Source organism: Larus michahellis, chromosome 25 (assembly GCF_964199755.1).
Source record: "Larus michahellis chromosome 25, bLarMic1.1, whole genome shotgun sequence".
Classification (NCBI taxonomy): Eukaryota; Metazoa; Chordata; class Aves; order Charadriiformes; family Laridae; genus Larus; species Larus michahellis.
Genome location: NC_133920.1, coordinates 1,690,023 through 1,707,702, shown reverse-complemented (window position 1 = coordinate 1,707,702; position 17,680 = coordinate 1,690,023). Strand labels below are relative to the sequence as shown.

The 17,680-nt window shown below is 52.8% G+C and overlaps 1 protein-coding gene across 13 annotated transcripts in view; it reads left to right on the top strand.

Annotated features, from left to right (window-relative positions):
• Positions 1 to 1,761: 1,761 nt before the first annotated feature.
• ILF3 (interleukin enhancer binding factor 3) overlaps positions 1,762 to 17,680 on the top strand; it is a 19,393-nt gene continuing 3,474 nt past the window's right edge. For 2 of the 13 annotated variants that reach the window (XM_074567110.1, XM_074567107.1), the window contains exons 1-17: positions 1,762 to 2,067; positions 5,831 to 5,926; positions 6,017 to 6,243; positions 6,538 to 6,718; positions 7,022 to 7,169; positions 8,586 to 8,677; positions 9,097 to 9,192; positions 9,515 to 9,626; positions 10,080 to 10,177; positions 10,619 to 10,730; positions 10,862 to 10,990; positions 11,297 to 11,496; positions 11,803 to 11,973; positions 12,261 to 12,398; positions 12,779 to 12,955; positions 13,834 to 13,987; positions 15,257 to 15,310. In XM_074567110.1, the coding sequence (XP_074423211.1) occupies positions 5,924 to 5,926; positions 6,017 to 6,243; positions 6,538 to 6,718; positions 7,022 to 7,169; positions 8,586 to 8,677; positions 9,097 to 9,192; positions 9,515 to 9,626; positions 10,080 to 10,177; positions 10,619 to 10,730; positions 10,862 to 10,990; positions 11,297 to 11,496; positions 11,803 to 11,973; positions 12,261 to 12,398; positions 12,779 to 12,955; positions 13,834 to 13,987; positions 15,257 to 15,310 (2,092 nt within the window). In that variant the 5' untranslated portion in view covers positions 1,762 to 2,067; positions 5,831 to 5,923. Of the gene's footprint in view, positions 2,068 to 2,174; positions 2,291 to 5,830; positions 5,927 to 6,016; positions 6,244 to 6,537; positions 6,719 to 7,021; positions 7,170 to 8,585; positions 8,678 to 9,096; positions 9,193 to 9,514; positions 9,627 to 10,079; positions 10,178 to 10,618; positions 10,731 to 10,861; positions 10,991 to 11,296; positions 11,497 to 11,802; positions 11,974 to 12,260; positions 12,399 to 12,778; positions 12,956 to 13,833; positions 13,988 to 15,256; positions 15,311 to 15,859; positions 15,956 to 17,680 lie in introns of those variants that run through there. The other 11 variants (XR_012584607.1, XM_074567108.1, XR_012584608.1 and 8 more) reach the window with 8 other exon arrangements.

Below are 17,680 nucleotides of genomic sequence, written 5' to 3'. Positions count from 1 at the left end.
GACTCATGTCCTTCCAGGCGGGACAGCCGGCTCATAGCCAAACCCCGCTTTTAGTGGCCCCCCAGAGCGTCGGCAAGCCCTTCTCGGGGGGCACGGAGGAGACTTTGTGGCCCATATTCTCCTCAGGCCACCAGCCCTCCCAGACCACTGGTCCCATTGGGCCAGTCCCCATAGACCTCCGGTCCCAGGCCAGTCCCTCAGGCCAGTCCCCTCAGGCCACCAGTCCCCCAAGACCACTGGTCCTCTTGGGCCACCGGTCCCCTCAGGCTACTGGTCCCCCCAGGCCACCAGCTCTCACAGACCACTGGTCCTGTGAGGCCGCCAGTCCCCTCGGGCCACCAGCCCTCATAGGCTGCCGATCCCTTCAGGCCACCAACCCTCATACACCACTGGTCCCCTCGGGCCACCAGTCCCCTCAGGCCACCAGCCCTCACAGTTGACAGATCCCCCCCAGGTCACCAGCCCTCACAGGCCACCATTCCTTTGAGGCCATCAGCCCTCTCTGGCCACTGGTCCCCTCAGGCCACCAGTCCCCCTAGGCCACCAGCCCTCACAGGCCACCAGCCCCCCTCAGGCTACCGGTCCCTTCAGGCCACCAGCCCTCACAGGCCACTGGTCCCCTCGGGTTACCGGTCCCCTCAGGCCACCAGCTCTCAGAGGCCACTGGTCCCCTCAGGCTACCAGCCCTCATAGGCCACTGGTCCCCTCAGGTTACCGGTCCCCTCAGGCCACCAGCCCTCAGAGGCCACCAACCCCCCGCAGGTCACTGGTCCCCTCAGGCCACCAGCTCTCACAGGCCACTGGTCCCCTCAGGCTACCAGCCCTCAGAGGCCACTGGTCCCCTCAGGCCACCAGCCCTCAGAGGCCACCGGCCCCCCTCAGGTCACTGGTCCCCTCAGGCCACCAGCCCTCAGAGGCCACCAGCCCCACTCAAGTCACTGGTCCCCTCAGGCCACCAGCCCTCAGAGGCCACTGGTCCCCTCGGGTTACTGGTCCCCTCAGGCCACCAGCCCTCAGAGGCCACCAGCCCCACTCAGGCCACTTGTCCCCTGAGGCCACCAGCCCTCAGAGGCCACCAGCCCCCCTCAGGTCACTGGTCCCCTCAGGCTACCAGCCCTCACAGGCCACTGGTCCCCTCGGGTTACCGGTCCCCTCAGGCCACCAGCCCTCACAGGCCGCCGGTCCCCTCAGGCCACCAGCTCTCAGAGGCTGCCGGTCCCCTCAGGCCACTTGTCCCCTCAGGCCACCAGCCCTCAGAGGCCACCAGCCCCCCTCAGGTCACTGGTCCCCTCAGGCCACCAGCCCTCAGAGGCCACTGGTCCCCTCAGGCTACCAGCCCTCACAGGCCACTGGTCCCCTCGGGTTACCGGTCCCCTCAGTCCACCAGCCCTCACAGGCCGCCGGTCCCCTCAGGCCACCAGCCCTCACAGGCCGCCGGTCCCCTCAGGCCGCCGGTCCCCTCAGGCCACCAGCCCTCACAGGCCGCCGGTCCCCTCAGGCCGCCAGCCCTCATAGACCACTGGCCCCCTCAGGCCGCCGATCCCCTCAGGCCACCAGCTCTCACTGGTCCCCTCGGGCCATCAGCCCTCTCAGGCCGCCGGTCCCTCAGGCCCCGCCCCCCCCACGCCGTTCCCGCTCCCGCGAGACCCCGCCCCCCCCGGCGCGCGCCGGCCCCGCCCCCTCCCTACACCCCCCCTTCCCCGCGCCTGCGCCGCCCCGCCCACCTCAGCCTCCTCCCCGTGACGTCACCCTCCCGCCGCCCTCCCCCATTGGCTGCCGCCGCCGCCGCTCTCCACGTGACTCCTCTCCCCCCCCCCGGATCCCTGACGCCCCCCCCCCCCGTTCTCCCGCTCGCCGCGCGCCCCCCGCCGGCGGCGGCTCCGCCCCCCGCGCTGCAGTCTCGCGCTCCCGCCGCACCGCGCCGCGCCCCGCACCGCGGCCAGGCCCAGGCCCGGGCCCCGCCGACACCGAGGGACCAGCACCAGGCCCGGCCCCCCCCCCTTTCCCCCCCTTCCCCTCCCCTTCCCCCCCCTCCCCGCCATCCCCGGCACCGGCTGGGCCCCGCCGGTAGGAACCACCGGGGGGCGGCGCCGGGCGGGTTGGCGGCGGGGGAGGAGGAGGAGGAGGAGGAGGAGGGCGGGTAGGCCGGTGTGAGGGGTGGGGGAGGCGGAGGAGGGTGGTGTGGGGGGGGTGGCAGGCCGCGCCGGTGGTGACCCGGCCCCCTTCCCCTCCCCTGCCGGCCCATTGTGCTGTGGAGACAAAATGGCGGCGGGCGGCCGTTGGGCCGGGGGTGAGTGAGGGGAGGGCTGAGGGGGAGGGAGCAGGGGCTGAGGCGGGGGGGGTTCCCCACAGCGTATCCCCTCCCCCATCCCACACCCGCACCCCCCCATCCCCCTGTACCCCCCTCACGGTGAGGGAGTGGCGGTTCGCTGAGGGGGGGGTCGCGCCGGGCCTTCCCCCCCCCCATTTCCCGCCGCTTTGTTCTCGCCGCGTTTGCAAATGGCGGCAGCGGCCCGTCTGCCCCTTCCCCCCTTCGGGACGGTGTGGGGGGGAGCCGGGGGGGGTAAGGGGGGGTGCTTGAGGGGGGGGTGTCCAGGCCCCTTACGGCCCCCCCCCCCCCCCCCCCCAGCCGGGGGAAGCGGCAGCTCCCCGGGGCCCGCTGGGTGTGTGCGTATGTGTGTGGAAACATCCCCTGGGGTGGGATTTAAAACGATATAAATTGATTTACATCCCCCCCCTCTTGGGGACAGGGCCGAGCTCTGCTCTCCTATTGCCTTCCCCCCTCCGCCCCCGGGGGGCTGATCCCGGTTCTTCCCTCCTGCCAACTCCTCTCCTTCCCGAGCCATCCCGTTATCTGCAGCCGCTGGCTTTCTGGATGGTTTGGGGGAAGAAACAACACAACAAAAACCCGCTCATTATGTGTCTTGCAAAAGCCGAGAGCTTTTGTTTGCCGCCCTGGGTCCGTCAGGTAGCCTTGAGATGGGGAACGGAGGCTCTCCGCATCCTTACACCCTTTCCCAAACAAAAAGCAAGGCTTTGCGCTCCTCCAAGCATCCTCTTCGGGTAACAGCGGTCTGAAAACACGGATTAAAACCGGCTAACTATTTTTTTTTTTTTTTTTAAAGCATAGACACCATCTAAAATGAAACACGCTTCTTAAGACGTCTTAAACTTTCCCCCCCCCGCATCTAGGGCAGGAGTTTTCAACCTTTTGCATTCTGTTTATCGTTTTCTTGTCCACGCCCCCCCCCTCCCCAACAAGCGTTTCAGAGTCTGCTCCTTCCGTCGGAGGAGTCGAAGCGAGTGGAAAGTTTGTTGGGGGAATCAAGCTGGTAGTGGAAATCGTAGGAGGGGGAGAGCAGAGCAGGCGAGGCTTAAAACAAGGGCGGAATTTCAAAAGTTTCTCCCCTTTTCTCAAACTTTAATGATGCTCAGCATCAACAGCGACGTCAGGATTTGCACGTTATTGAGCGCGTTTGTGTTTTTAACTTGTTTTGTGGTTCTTTCCTCCGCCCCCACCCCCACCAAGAGGTGTGAGTCCGGTAGTGCTGCAGCATCATCTCCAGGGTTCTCCCTAGACATGAACTCCGGGGATTTGGAGAAGAGCGATCCCGTCCGGCTTTAGGAATGGCAGGAAGCGGGGCTCGTGTTCCTCGGGCTGTCGTAGTCTTTTCTGACTAGGAGCAGCCGCCTCGCTGGGTCGGGTTTCAACTTATATCTTGCCTCGTTTGGAGGGAAATTAAGGCAGCTTTAGGAAAAATAGCTGCGTGTGGAGCGTACGAGTTCTTCGGGGTCCAGCCCAAAGGAGCATTTTAGGGGGCTGGCACCCGCAAACATGCACAGATGCCCTGGGGCTTCCTGCAGGTAGCTGGGGAATAATTAATTCTCCCTGCTCCATCTGAGTTTAATTACAATTAGATCTGGATTTGTAACAACACCGAAGTTGGCACACGTGTAAATATTCGCAGGATTGGAATCGAAGGTACTTCTGCACCGTGGCATGCCGAGTTCATACCACAACAGTGGCTTGAGGAAACGAGTTTTCCTGATTTTTATCCTAGAAAATTCTCCAGGTCGTGAGCTCTGCTTGTCAAATAAGCAGCCTAGGGGGGTCTTGTTTTCTGCCCAGGCCCTTTGTTTTATTTTGTAGAGTTATAACAGCGTCCCTCTAGTAAAGCGCTAAGTATTTGGGCAGTTAATTATTTGTTTTCTTATTATTATTGCAGTATCTTGGAGAATTTGCACTTAAGATCGGCCGGGCTTACTCGCAGTTTGTGTCAGATGTAAAGCATAAAAAGCAAAGCGCTGGGGTCGCGAGCTGTGCCTGGCAGTTACCGGAGAGGCTGGGAATGGGCTGGTTTTTGTGGGGGGAAAAAGGGAAAAACGGAGCTTCATCCCAGTTTCCTTCGGAGGGAAACTCTTCCAGAGCAGAAGGTCTCCCAGAGAAGTGGGGTTTGGTGGCGAGCTCTGCAATAACTGAGGTGCGATTGACTTTCTCTGGCAGTGTTTTTGAAAGCTGTAGTGTTGCCAGGCAGCTTTGACCTGGACTTGACTGTAAAACCAAGTGAAGGAGCTGGTGGATGTGGATCACGATGACCTTCATCATCCTCAGGTGCCGAGGCTCTTCCTTTGCCTCGCTGAGGCTTTTTCAATGGCACTGAGCCATTCCTGGGGTTACCACGGAACGCCAGGGAATGGGATTGCCCCTGTGTGCTTCCAGGGAGGGGTAAATCGAGAGTTTTATTTAAGATTTATTCAAATTAGTGACTGGGAATCGGTCATTAAACCAAGCAACCACTGGTTTTTAACCGGTCCCATGGGAAACAGCTTTGCTGATGCCAAAGAGTCAATCCCGGTGGGCACAAGGTGGTTTTTGGAAGTTCTTGCTGGGAGCCTGCTGGCATCCGAAGGCGATCTTGGGACGCTGTCGTCTCCCACCGAGCAGAAATCAGTCCTGCGGGACACAACTCAAAGGCCCCTTGGCTAAAAGAGACGAACCGAAGCACTTGGATTCTAACAAAAGAAGTTCCCTGCCCCAGCCAGGGCTACCGGAGCGGGTTTGTTCCCTTCGGAAGCGGCTTCTTCTTTGGGAACAAGCTGTTGTGATTACAGCTTCATCCATTGAATTTTAGAACTTGCGAGCCCTTGCTTCAAAACCAGATTTGCTGGTGGAAGTTTGTGCGACTGCCTCCTGATGAAGGAAGGGGAGAGACTCGGTGCAGCTAACAAACTTGTCTCTTATTGCTCCTAATTAAGAGCAGGCTTGTAAAACGAATTTGGGGTGAAAAGTGGTATATGGCAAAGAGATCTTTAGAAGAATGAAGGAAAGCTGTCGCCTCGCTTGGCAACCAGGCGATGGCAACCCAGTTCCTTACCTCATGGAATTATATTCCCTTAGAGACTGTTCACTTTCCCAGTGCGGTCTGCTCCGGGGAGGGCTTTACCTTCAGAAACGTGAGCAGGAGCTTTGGAAAAAGGCGATTTTAATGGGAATAAGGAGCCAAAATAATGTACCTGCTGGGCAGGTAAAAACGGGGCGGTTAATACCCTCAAAGAAGGCAATCCGTGCAAGTCGGGATGACAGATGGGTGACAAACTTGGCTGTTATCGTCGGCACCATTCAAGTCTTAAGAATATAAGTCACTGGGAGCAGAAAACTTGGCTTTCGTACTTCTTCTTTTTTTTTTTTTTTTTTTGCATACTTCTGATGTCTGTTATTATCCCCAATAACCAAAATCGGCTATTTCTGTTCCAGTGTACACTCGGCGCCCGGCCTGCGGGGACAGACCAACCTGCTGGCGTCGCTAAACTGGCTTTCTGTTGCTTTCAGATTCCAGCAAAGTGTGGTATCGGTGCAGTCTTTTTGGTGGAAGAATCTAAATAAGCCCGTTTTGAACGCTTGGACAGACGTTCGAAAGCAAAAATGGTAAGGCTGGGGGGGAGGTTTCCGGCTGGCGGGATAAATATCCGCGTTTTTGGTGCTCTCTAAAATTGTTTGAAAAAATCCCTTTTTCAGCGTCCCATGCGTATTTTCGTGAACGACGACCGCCATGTGATGGCCAAACACTCGGCCGTTTACCCGACGCAGGAGGAGCTGGAGGCGGTTCAGAACATGGTCTCCCACACGGAGCGAGCGCTCAAAGCCGTGTCCGACTGGATCGATGAGCAAGAAAAAGTCAGCGGGGAGCAGCCAGAAACGGAGTCCATGGAGACGGCGGCAGAAGAGGAAAATAAAGAAGGAGGGTAAGGAACATCACCGGCGTCGGAAATAGTAGGACTGGCTTAATTAAATTAGTAAAAATCCGCTCACTGAAGGTGGAAAAGTTGTTTTCTTTGCCTGCGGAATTAAGAGGAATTAACTAACACATGGTTTAAGCGACTTTTCCTGCGCAGGTGTAGTAAATCCGTCAGCGGGGGTTGCGCATCATGTTTAATCGTTGCAGATCTGTCCCTTCGCTTGGGCCGAGCGTTGGCGCTTCCCCGGCTGTGCTTAATTAATCCTTGGAGCGGTGCTGACCGTGCCCCGTGTGTTTGCAGGGATCAGAAAGCCGCGGAGCAGTTAACCAGGACCTTGCGTGGGGTGATGCGTGTGGGGCTGGTGGCGAAAGGCCTTTTATTGAAGGGGGACTTGGATCTGGAGCTGGTTCTTTTGTGCAAAGATAAACCCACCACAGATCTCCTGGAGAAAGTCGCCGACAATCTTGGAGTCCAGCTCGCTGTGAGTAAAATGTTTGAATTTCAACCTCTGCGTGCGCTTGTTGCAGAACAAGCAAAATAGATTTTTTTTAATTTTTTTTAAACAGTTAAAAAGACACCGATGACGTTTGTTTTGATACCCTTTTTTCCATCTTGGAAAAATAATTGTTGTAGACTTGCAGCGCTGTTCTGGAATGGCCTCGTTAAACGAACTTCTTTATTAGCCAGAGTTTTGTTTATAGACCTCGGGTTTTGTCGGAAAAGGCTGTCGCAAATCGCTGGGAAATGAATTAGACGATGGCTAAGCAGTGAAATTCTGTTGCAGGCTATTACTGAAGACAAATACGAAATAATCCAGTCAGTCGGCGATGCCGCGATTGTAATTAAGAACACAAAAGAGCCGCCGCTGACGCTGACCATCCACTTGACGTCGCCCGTAGTCAGAGAAGAAATGGAAAAACAGTTAGCTGGAGGTAGGGAAAACTGGAACCAGCCGCCAGCCGGTTGGAAACCCGTACATTTACGTTGCTAATTCACTGGTAAAGCGTGCTCTTCAGTTTCAGCCGAAGCGGCCACAATTAATTTCTGTCCAAATTCAAAATTCCGGAAGATGACACCGACCTCCTGAGAATCACACTTTATTTGGACTCAGCTTCCGAAACTGAGTAGCACCTTTCAGATGGGATTTTGCTCCTTTTTTTAATTTATTGATTTGATTTTTTTGTTTTTTTTTTTTTTGGGGGCCTTTAGTTCACTAATCCGTCATCTTGTTGTATTAATCTTGTTTCGTACCTAGCCACGTAAGTGGCCTGCACAGTGACATAAAAATATAAACCGGATACGTTTGTTGTTTTTTTTTTTTTTTTAAAGAAAAAAAAAAAATCTCGAAGGCTTCTTGTTAAATGGCTTGCATGTACGTGAAATTGGATGTTCCACGCGGTTTGTGTTGCAGCAAGAACGACGGGCGCTCGGGTTCTCCTCCGTGGGCTGTTTCATCAGCTTAAAGCTCAGAAATCGCAGAAAGTGATGCAGAGTTTTGGATAAAGTTAGCTTCTCCATTTGCTCTCAAATTCCCTTTGGAATACCAGTTCATGGACGGTTGTTTTATTATTTTTTTTGGCACTTGGATTACGATGGGCTCCGTAAACGTTGGCACGGCGCTGTCGAACGGGCGGGTTTCGAACACCCGCGCCCTGCACTAGCCTTATCTAAAACCCTGATCTTGAGAAACTTTTTGGGCTTTTTTTCCAAACCGTAGCTTCCAATTTTGCTGCAGCACAGACCGGAAAAATATCTTTGTGCTCTCTCTTTGACTGTCTATGGTTTTGATATCTGACCTCGTCTACCAAGCCTTCTAGTTTGTCAATTTTAGGGACGCTGGACCTTTGACCAACAGGACGCTCTCTGTCACGGGTTGGGGCCAGGGCAGTCGAACCTTCTGGGCGGAGGGGGTTCCCTCGATCCTCGCAAAGCTTTTCCTCCCCTTTTCCACCCCCTCCAACTCCTCCGCTAAAGCGAAACGCAGAGTGGGGGGGGGGTTTATTTTCATAAATTCCCCTTTGTTTACCTATTACCGGCCTCGTTTGCTGCCACTCTGAATCCTAAAGGAGTTCTGTCCTCTCCCATCAAGTCTCACGCCCCTTCTCCTCGCACAACAGATTTCAGTCCCTCCTTGGCCATTAATTGCCTCCACCCCCCACCCCCGTGGCCACCTTCTCTGCAGTTTGAATTTCGAAGCGCTGCAGACCCAACCTTCCAGGTCCGGCATCTAGAGCGGGATCTTTTGGGAGCCCCAGCTGCCCGTTAGGAAAACTGCCTCATCCCCTCTCCGCCTGACAGAACCCCCTTGGTCAAACCGTGCCTTGTCTTCTTATTCCATCCACGAATAGAAACGCTATCAGTCAACGACTCCCCGGACGTTCTGGACAGGCAGAAATGCCTTGCTGCCTTGGCGTCACTGCGACACGCCAAGTGGTTCCAGGTTTGCATTTTGTTCTTATATTTGTCTTTAAGTAGAAAATTTGTAAACTCTTAAGGGGCTGACTTATTTTTTTATTATTATTATTTTTCTTGGTTTTTTTTTTTTCCCCCCTATTTAAACTACTTTTTAGCGGCGGACGATAGCTAGACGTGCTGAACTTAGCATCTGTCAACGGGACAGTTGCTAAAGAAGCACTTAAGCGAGTTAAACTTTCGGCAGGAACCTTTTTTTTAAAGAGTAGACGATGCCTAGCTGCTGCTTTGTGTTAAGAGTAATGTTGCCTTCTACAGTACGGTGATAAGACGATAATGCGAAATAACTGTTTACCCTTGAACAAAGTAGCACCGCAAAAAATGAATGTCTGCGAGCAGTTTTGGGGTTTTTATTGACTGCCTGTCTGCTTTTCCTTCTCCTTCTAGGCCAGGGCTAACGGGCTGAAGTCATGCGTCATAGTCATCCGAGTGCTGCGGGATCTCTGTACTCGGGTTCCCACTTGGGCACCGCTGAGAGGATGGGTAATTTTCCCTCTTTTTGTTTCGTTCTTGGTTGGTTTTTTTTTTTTGGAGGGGTTGGGTTTTGCTACCAAGCTGGCGTTCAGCTCTCTTCAGCCTGCGCACGTTCTCTTTTCGTAAGTCGGGAGTTTTTATAGCGTCCAAACAACGCTTCCGCCCTGAAAAGATGCGTGTCGGAGGGCTGCAGCGCGAGTTCTTTGATCGATTAACAATCCCTACAGCACGAGTGGTTAAACGGTTGGTGAATTTGAAGCCACTTCTAGCCGCCGTGGCAGCGCGAGCGCCCTCCCTCCGCTCCTCTCACTTCTCCCGACGTGTCTTTCAGCCTCTGGAGCTGCTGTGTGAGAAATCCATCGGGACCGCTAACAGACCCATGGGCGCTGGCGAGGCTCTGAGGAGAGTTCTTGAATGCCTCGCCTCGGGAATCGTCATGCCAGGTTAGGTGGTTCTCTGCATTTTTTCCCCTTTCGAAGCGCAATGAAAACGCGGCAGAAGCTTCGAGGCGCGGGTTCCCTGCGGGCAGCCTAAAATTCGCAGCGCAGCAAGACCCCCCCGGCGCACACGGGTACTGCGCTGTCACTTAGGGCACGTGTGTTCAGAGCTACGGACCCATGACCTTAAAACCCTCCCCCCAAACCCTCCCCTCATAGAGAGAGGTACCAGTTCCTACAAGCGTCAAATTGGTTCCCAGAGTGGTCGTGAGCAGCTTCGCTGCGAATCGTACGTGTTTTAAAAATAGTCCAGCCGAGTTTCAGAATGTCGGACGTTGGATGGATCGTGTCGGTCCGTGCTCTTGGAGTGTTGATTGATGCCAAGGGAATACTTAGTTTAGTTGCTTTAGAAAACACCAGGATAATTCTCTGCATATCTTCCTTGTTTCCTGCCTTCAGATGGTTCTGGTATTTATGATCCTTGTGAAAAAGAAGCCACTGATGCTATTGGGCATCTAGACAGACAACAAAGGGAAGATATCACACAGAGTGCTCAGGTATAGTTTTGCCTACAGATGTTACGAACAACTTAAATCAGTTCAACTGACTCTGAACTTCCATATTGGTTAATGGTAGTATAGTAACCTCCCGGAGGTCGGTGTTAACTTAATTTTAATATCTAGCCGAGTTTTTTAAAAAAAAAAAAAAAAAAAAAAAAAAGCAATACGAATGGGTCCCACACCGCTAAGGAATTTGTAGCTTGGCCCAACCAGAAGCAAAGTATCAGGTTTTAAATAGTGACTTGCTACCGTGACCTGTATTTTTGGGTTGAACTTCCAAAAAAAATTAATAATAAAAAAAATTCAGAGAGTCCTATTTAAACCGCTGAGAATTTCTGTGTAGGGGTGGGTAGAATGTTCCCGTCTGAAACTGTGCAGGGAACGGAGATTGGCGGAGCCGCTTGCGCGTCCCGGTGACACGTGTTTTCGTCTTTCTAGCACGCTCTGAGACTTGCTGCTTTTGGCCAGCTTCACAAAGTCTTGGGGATGGATCCCCTCCCTTCCAAAATGCCCAAGAAACCAAAGAACGAAAACCCCGTTGACTATACTGGTAGGTACTCGGGGGAGGGGGCGGGAATAAAGCCCCACAAACCACATTTCCAAGGCTTTTTGCTGCTTTTTTTGCTGGAAACTGGAATACTTAAGATTATCTTTTTTTTTTGTCTGTTACGATGATTACAGTCCAGATTCCTCCCAGTACGACGTACGCTGTCACCCCAATGAAGCGTCCAATGGAGGAGGATGGAGAGGAGAAATCTCCCAGCAAAAAGAAAAAGAAGATTCAGAAAAAAGGTATTGAGTTAACGAGAGGTAGGTACAAACGGCGACGCGGGAGCAGTTCTCGGGCCGAGGCGCGGGGGGGGCAGGTTGCGGAAGAGTTTCTTGCAAGGGGTTCAGTCATAGGCGACGCTGTAAATAACGGGGGATGGAGCGTGTGAATTTAAATAAAAAAAGGCTTAACGCTGTAAGATTTGTACTTGGTGTGACTTAAACTCTCCCAAGGAGGAAAATACAGATCAGAATTTGTCTGAAAGCAGTTCTGCTTCTTTTAAAGAGGTGACAAACATCCGCAAACATTTGGGTTTTGTGTTTTGTTTTGGTTTTTTTTCTGTTCAGAGGAAAAACTTGAACCTCCCCAGGCCATGAATGCACTGATGAAACTAAACCAGCTAAAACCCGGGCTCCAGTACAAACTCGTCTCTCAGACTGGTCCCGTTCATGCTCCCATCTTTACAATGTCCGTGGAAATCGATGGCAGCACGTTTGAAGCATCGGGGCCTTCCAAAAAGACGGCCAAATTGCACGTGGCGGTGAAGGTGAGAGCTGCGGGGCGGTCAATTCCTACCCGGGGGTTCTCGTTAGGAGGTAGTTGGATTGAGTCGAAGTTTGAAAAAAGGGCGACCGGATCGATGGGGATGACGGTCGCACGGTGAAGGACTTCGTAACTCCCAGGTCTTGAAGTGCCTGCGGGATGTGGAGAACGCTGAGGGCTTGGAAGAGAGTTTATAAAGCAGTTCTTGAGCAACCTTCTCGAGTATTTACCCCAAAGTGGGTCGGGCAGCCGAGAGCTGGAGGTTCTTGGAGGTAGCTCTTCAGTAATCTCCAACTCTTCTTCCCCCCAGGTGTTGCAAGATATGGGTTTGCCCACGGGGGTGGAAGGCAAAGAATCCGGGAAAGGAGATGAATCGGCAGAGGAAACGGAACAGAAACCCGTCGTCGTCGCTCCTCCTCCCGTAGTAGAAACCGTCTCCACACCCGCTGCTGCGTCTCCCCCTTCGGATCAAACCCCAGAGGTGAGCGCAGCCGGAGGCGGGGGGAACGGGACAGCGGGGGTCTGCATCGTTGTTGGGATGTAGGACATCATCGGAAGCGCCTTTTAGCAACAAGTTCCTACAATGCTGTACTGTACTGTTCAATTATTGTCACCGTACAATTTACAAGGTAAAAGCATCCAGCGAACTTATTCCAAGCTTCTAATCTTAGATATATTTTCCAAATACATATTTTTAGAAGCAACTTGGAGCCCGTTGGTTTTTTTTTTTTCCCCTTGGGAGTTTGACCGCCGCTTCTCTCCTTCCAGAACGTGAAACAACAGGGACCAATTCTGACAAAACACGGCAAGAATCCCGTGATGGAGCTGAACGAGAAGCGGCGCGGGCTGAAATACGAACTGATCTCGGAGACGGGCGGCAGCCACGACAAGCGCTTTGTCATGGAGGTGAGGTGATTCCTGCTCCTCCCTCCCTGCCTTCATCCCCGCTCCGATAGTCTCTAGCTTGGGAAGAATTTAAAATCGTAAAATCACGGAATGGCGTGGCTTGGAAGGGAACTTTAAAGATCATCTAGTGGGGACGGAGGTTTTCTCTGCAGCTGTTTGCTCAAAGCCCCGTCCAACCTGACCTTAAACACTCCCAACCTCTGGAATTGTCCGCGGGCACCATAAAAAAAAAAAAAAGAAACAAACAAAAAAAACCCCAAAACAAAACAAAAAAACCCCCAAAATGATTCATTTTACCGAGTGGCTGCTCCTGCCCTTCCCACTCATGCGCTGTGATTTTTTTTTTTTTTTTTTTTTTTTTTTTTTAATCCCTTCCGAAGGTGGAGGTTGACGGACAGAAATTCCAAGGAGCCGGTTCAAATAAAAAGGTGGCAAAAGCCTACGCTGCTCTGGCCGCGCTTGAGAAGCTGTTTCCGGATGCTCCGGTTGCCATCGAGCAAAACAAGAAGAAAAGAGCCCCCGTCCCAGCGAGGGGGGGGCCCAAGTTTGCAGTAAAAGTAAGTAAATTGACAATTTTTACCACCTTTGTGGCCTAACGAAGGGTTCTGTAGGACCGTTGTCTCCTGCTCTGTGGTTTTTAATCTCTTTTTGGGAGGGGGAAATAATTCAAGGTGCGGAGGGCCACCAGAATCTGCTAACGGCCGAAGGGCTTGAAAGCAGAAATACCCACGAGTTTTACGGAAAACAGCCTTTTTTCTGGAGACTTACCCTAATTTGGTGCCCACCCCCGTTGCTTTTGGCTTAGGTCCTCTTTCTTTTGGGGAAGACGGGCTCCCCCTTGGGTCCCCCCCGTTCTGGGGCTCCCCTTGGCCCCCCATCCTGGGGCTCCCTTGGCCAGCGTTCTGGAGTTCCCCCTTGCCCCCCTCCATTCTGGGGCTCCCCTTGGCCCCCCTGTTCTGGGGCTCCCTTGGCAATTGTTCTGGGGTTCCCCCTTGCCCCCGCTATTCTAGGGCTGCCTTGGCCAGTGTTTTAGGGTTTCTCCTTAACCCCCTCCGTTCTGGGGCTCCCCCTTGACCCCTCCGTTCTGGGGCTCCCCCTTGACCCCTCCGTTCTGGGGCTCCCCCTTGACCCCTCCGTTCTGGGGCTCCCCCTTGACCCCTCCATTCTGGGGCTCCCTTGGCCAGTGTTCTAGGGTTCCCCCTTGACCCCCCCATTCTGGGGCTCCCCTTGCTCACCTCATTCTAGGGCTCCCCTTGACCCCCGTGTTCTAGGGCTCCCCTTGGCCAGCATTCGGGGGCTCTCCTCTCCCCCCGCATCCTGGGGCTCCCCTTGTGCCCTGTCCTCCCCCAGCCTGGTTTGGGAGTTCCCTCGGGGGTGCGGTGGTGAAGCCAGGGCTGGCTGACCCCCCCCACTCTCTCTCTCTCTCTTCCTGCAGCAGCACAACCCAGGCTTCGGCATGGGGGGCCCCATGCACAACGAGGTGCCCCCCCCACCCAACATGCGCGGCCGCGGCCGGGGTGGCAACATGCGCGGCCGCGGCAGAGGCCGGGGTGGATTCGGCGGCAACCACGGTGGCTACATGAATGCAGGTGAGACGCTGCCCCGTCCTCGCCCTTTTCATGATAATCTTCCCCAAACCACCCAAATCCCCGCCATCCTCACCCTTCCCATGTTAAATCTTCCCCAAATCCCCACTGTCCTCACCTTTTCTGTGTTAAATCTACCCGAAATCATCCAAATCCTGACCGTCCTCATACTTCCTGTGCCAAATCTCCCCCAAATCCCAACTGTCCTCACCCTTCCCAGGCTAAATCTGTCCCAAACCATCCAAATCCCGACCATCATCACCCTTTGCATGTTAAATCTCCCCCAAATCCCAACCGTCCTCACCCTTCCCATGTTAAATCTACCCCAAACCATCCGAATCCCGACCATCCTCACCCTTCCCATGTTAAATCTCCCCCAAACCATCCGAATCCCGACCGTCCTCACCCTTCCCATGTTAAATCTCCCCCAAACCATCCGAATCCCGACCGTCCTCACCCTTCCCATGCCAAATCTCCCCCAAATCCCGACCGTACACACTATTTCTATGCCAAATTACCCCAAACCACCCAAATCCCAACCATCCTCACCCTTCCCACGTTAAATCTCCCCTAAATCCCGACCATCCTCACCCTTTCCAGGCTAAATCTCTCCCAAATCCTGACCATCCTCGCCCGTTTCATGTTAAAACTATCCCAAATCCCAACCGTCCTTACCCTTCCCAGGCTAAATCTATCCCAAACCATCCAAATCCTGACCATCCTCAGGTTAAATCTACCCTTCCCAGGCTAAATCTACCCCAAATCCCCACTGTCCTCACCCGTTCTATGCCAAATCTATCCCAAATCATCCAAATTCCGACCATCCTCATTCTTCCCGTGCTAAATCTACCCCAAATCCCGACCGTCCTCACCCGTTCTATGCCGAATCTATCCCAAGTCATCCAAATCCCAACCGTCCTCACCCTTCCCATGCCAAATCTCCCCCAAGTCCCGACCGTTCTCACCCTTTTCATGTTAAATCCACCCCAAATCCCAACCGTCCTCACCCTTCCCAGGCCGTATCTCCCCCAAATTCCGACGGTCCTCACCCTTCCCAGGCCAAATCTCCCCCAAGTCTGACCGTCCTCACCCTTTTTGTGTCAAATCTCCCCCAAACCATCAAAATCCCGACCGTCCTCATCCTTCCCCGCCAAATCCCAACCTGCGATTCAATCCCCGCCAGCGTTTCCTCGTGTCTCACACCGCGAGCCCTTCATCCCCTTCCGTTCCCTCTTCGTTAAGCTTTTTTTTTTTTTTTTCCTTCTAATCCAGGTGCTGGATACGGAAGTTACGGATACGGAGGGAATTCCGCGACGGCAGGCTATAGTAAGTTGGGCTTTGGGGGGTTGTTTTGCGTTTTTGGTTTGGTTTTTTTTTTCATCTTAAATTCGGAAAGGCAGCGAGCTGCTGGGGGTGTGAGACTTGGAGCGGGTCGCGCCGGGTTTTTGTGCCTTTTTTATTTTTTTTTTTTAAAATAATTTCCTCTTTTCGGAAGGAGAAATAAAGAAAATAAGGGCTCGCGGAGTCGTTTAAAAAAACCAAAATTAAACCCGCGAATTCTTCGCGTTTCCTCTCGAACTGGGACTATTTTATATTTCTCTGCTTTGAGCCACGTGAAGCTGCCGGCCACGCTTTGGAATGGGATTTTTTTAATTATATTTTTGGTTTTGTTTTTTTTTTTCTTTCCCCCCTGAAAAGGCGCAGCCGTTGGGCTTGAGAAAAGGAGCCTTCACCAGGGGGGGTGACAGGAGCAGAGAAATCTAAAAAAAAAAAACCTGCCTTGCGAAGTGGGGCGCATTTTGGCCATCTTCCAAAGAATTCTAATTCTTTTTTTTTTTTTTTTTTTTTCTCTGCTCTGTTCTCCCCCTTTTGTAGGTGACTTTTTCACAGACTGCTCCGGCTATCATGATTTTGGGGCTTCCTAGATCATCTAAAAAGTCTTGCGCACATAAAAAAAACAAACAAACAAAATTTTCTCCAACTCCAAACCCCCCAAGTGGTTGGTGCCGTGTCCCCGTTGCTTCACTGGGTTTCTCAACCGTGGCTCGTCACCGCAGCTTGGCCGAAACTCCTTTAATCCGCAGGATTTGAGCCAATTTTTATCGGGATTTGCCTTTGAACTTGATCCTTAGCGATGTACGCGCCGGGGAGGGGGGGAGGGACGACGAGGTGTGTGTGTGTGGGGGGGGTGGACCCCGTTATCCCCGAAGTTTGTGGATTTTTTGGGCATTTGGCGCAAATTTCCAAGCCGGCTTTCTTCAGCGTAAAGGCAAAAAAAAAATTCCATCTTTTTGCTTTTTATGGAAAGCATTGATTTTTTTTAAAAAAAAAAAAAGAAAAAAAAAAACAAAACCAAACTGGAGGGCGTTTAATCTACCTTTTTGCCTTCGTTTCCGGCGGGTTTGGTACGAAATTCCAGCTTTTTAATCCCGGCGGCGGGGTTATGCGCCTCTGGAACCACAGGGTGGCGGGAAGGCTTTTTTCCTCTGGGAATATCGCCCGGCTTTTCCCAGCGTGCGCAGCGGTGATTTTTGGACGCGCAACGGGGGTGGGCTCCAATTAAATCCTCCGCCCTTTTCGCAACCCGAGTCGGGCTTTGACGGGATTGTCATCGTCTTCCCCATCCCGCAAATCCCCAGGCGTCGGGGGCTGGCGTCACCCTGTGAAAAACTTTGGGGAAAAACGCGTGGATTTGGTGGTTTAACCCAAAAAAGGGGTTTTTTTTTCCGAGCCAACCGTAAAGGGCCTTAAAGCACTTGATGGCGCAACCGGCCTGGAAAAAAAAAACGCTCGCAGCCCTAAAATTCATCGCCCGGAGAATTCAAATTCCGCCGGAATTTTCCCCAATTGGCCAGTGGAGACCCCAAATCTCTGAATTCCAAGTGTTTGGTCCTTTATTCTTGCTACGGTACTTTTTTTTTTTGCTTTCTTTTTTTTTTTCGGATTGTCTTGTCTTTGTGCCTGTTTTTAGCTGCGCTCGGTTGCATTCGGTTTCACTTGTCAGCCTCGACAATTAAACGAGTCGGTAATTAAAATTGCTCGACAAAAACGAAAGGAACGAACAAAAAAAAACCCTACGAAGCACCAGCTTTAGGAAAAAAAAAAACCCAATTCCAAGGTGTTTAGCGGATATTTTAAATAATAATAATAATGTCCTATTTTTTGTTTTTTAGAAAGCTTATTTGAGGTGAGGTTTTATCCAAGAGAGTCGCTCCTGCCCTGAAAGAGGTGGAAAAAAATGCCCTTTTTTAAGCAATTTGGTATCGGAGTAACTACTCCGGGCTGGATATTTTTATTCCTTAGCTTTGAATTGGGGAAATTCTCCTCATCTGCCATCCAACGGCGCTCAAATTCCGTCGTTAAATACGAAATTGTTGGGATAAAATGGAAATTTCAGACATAGCGACTCGGGAGAGAGAGCACTGATTTCTGGCAGCGCCGGTCGCGGCCCCTCCCTCCGGGAGAAATCCCCGCGCCTTTGACCCAAAATCGGGTCAAATTTCGGGTCTGAGCTGGGGTTCGCCATCACCCCGCGTCCTCCCAGTAGCTCCGCGCCAAACTGGGGAAGCGAAAGGCACCGGATTTTCCTCTTTTTGTCTCCTTTTTAACCAAATTCTCTCCCCTTTCGGAGGGGGCAAACCTTTCCCTCTCTTGGAGGCGTAGCTCCGTCCCCGGAGCGCCCTTCCGGCCGCTTTT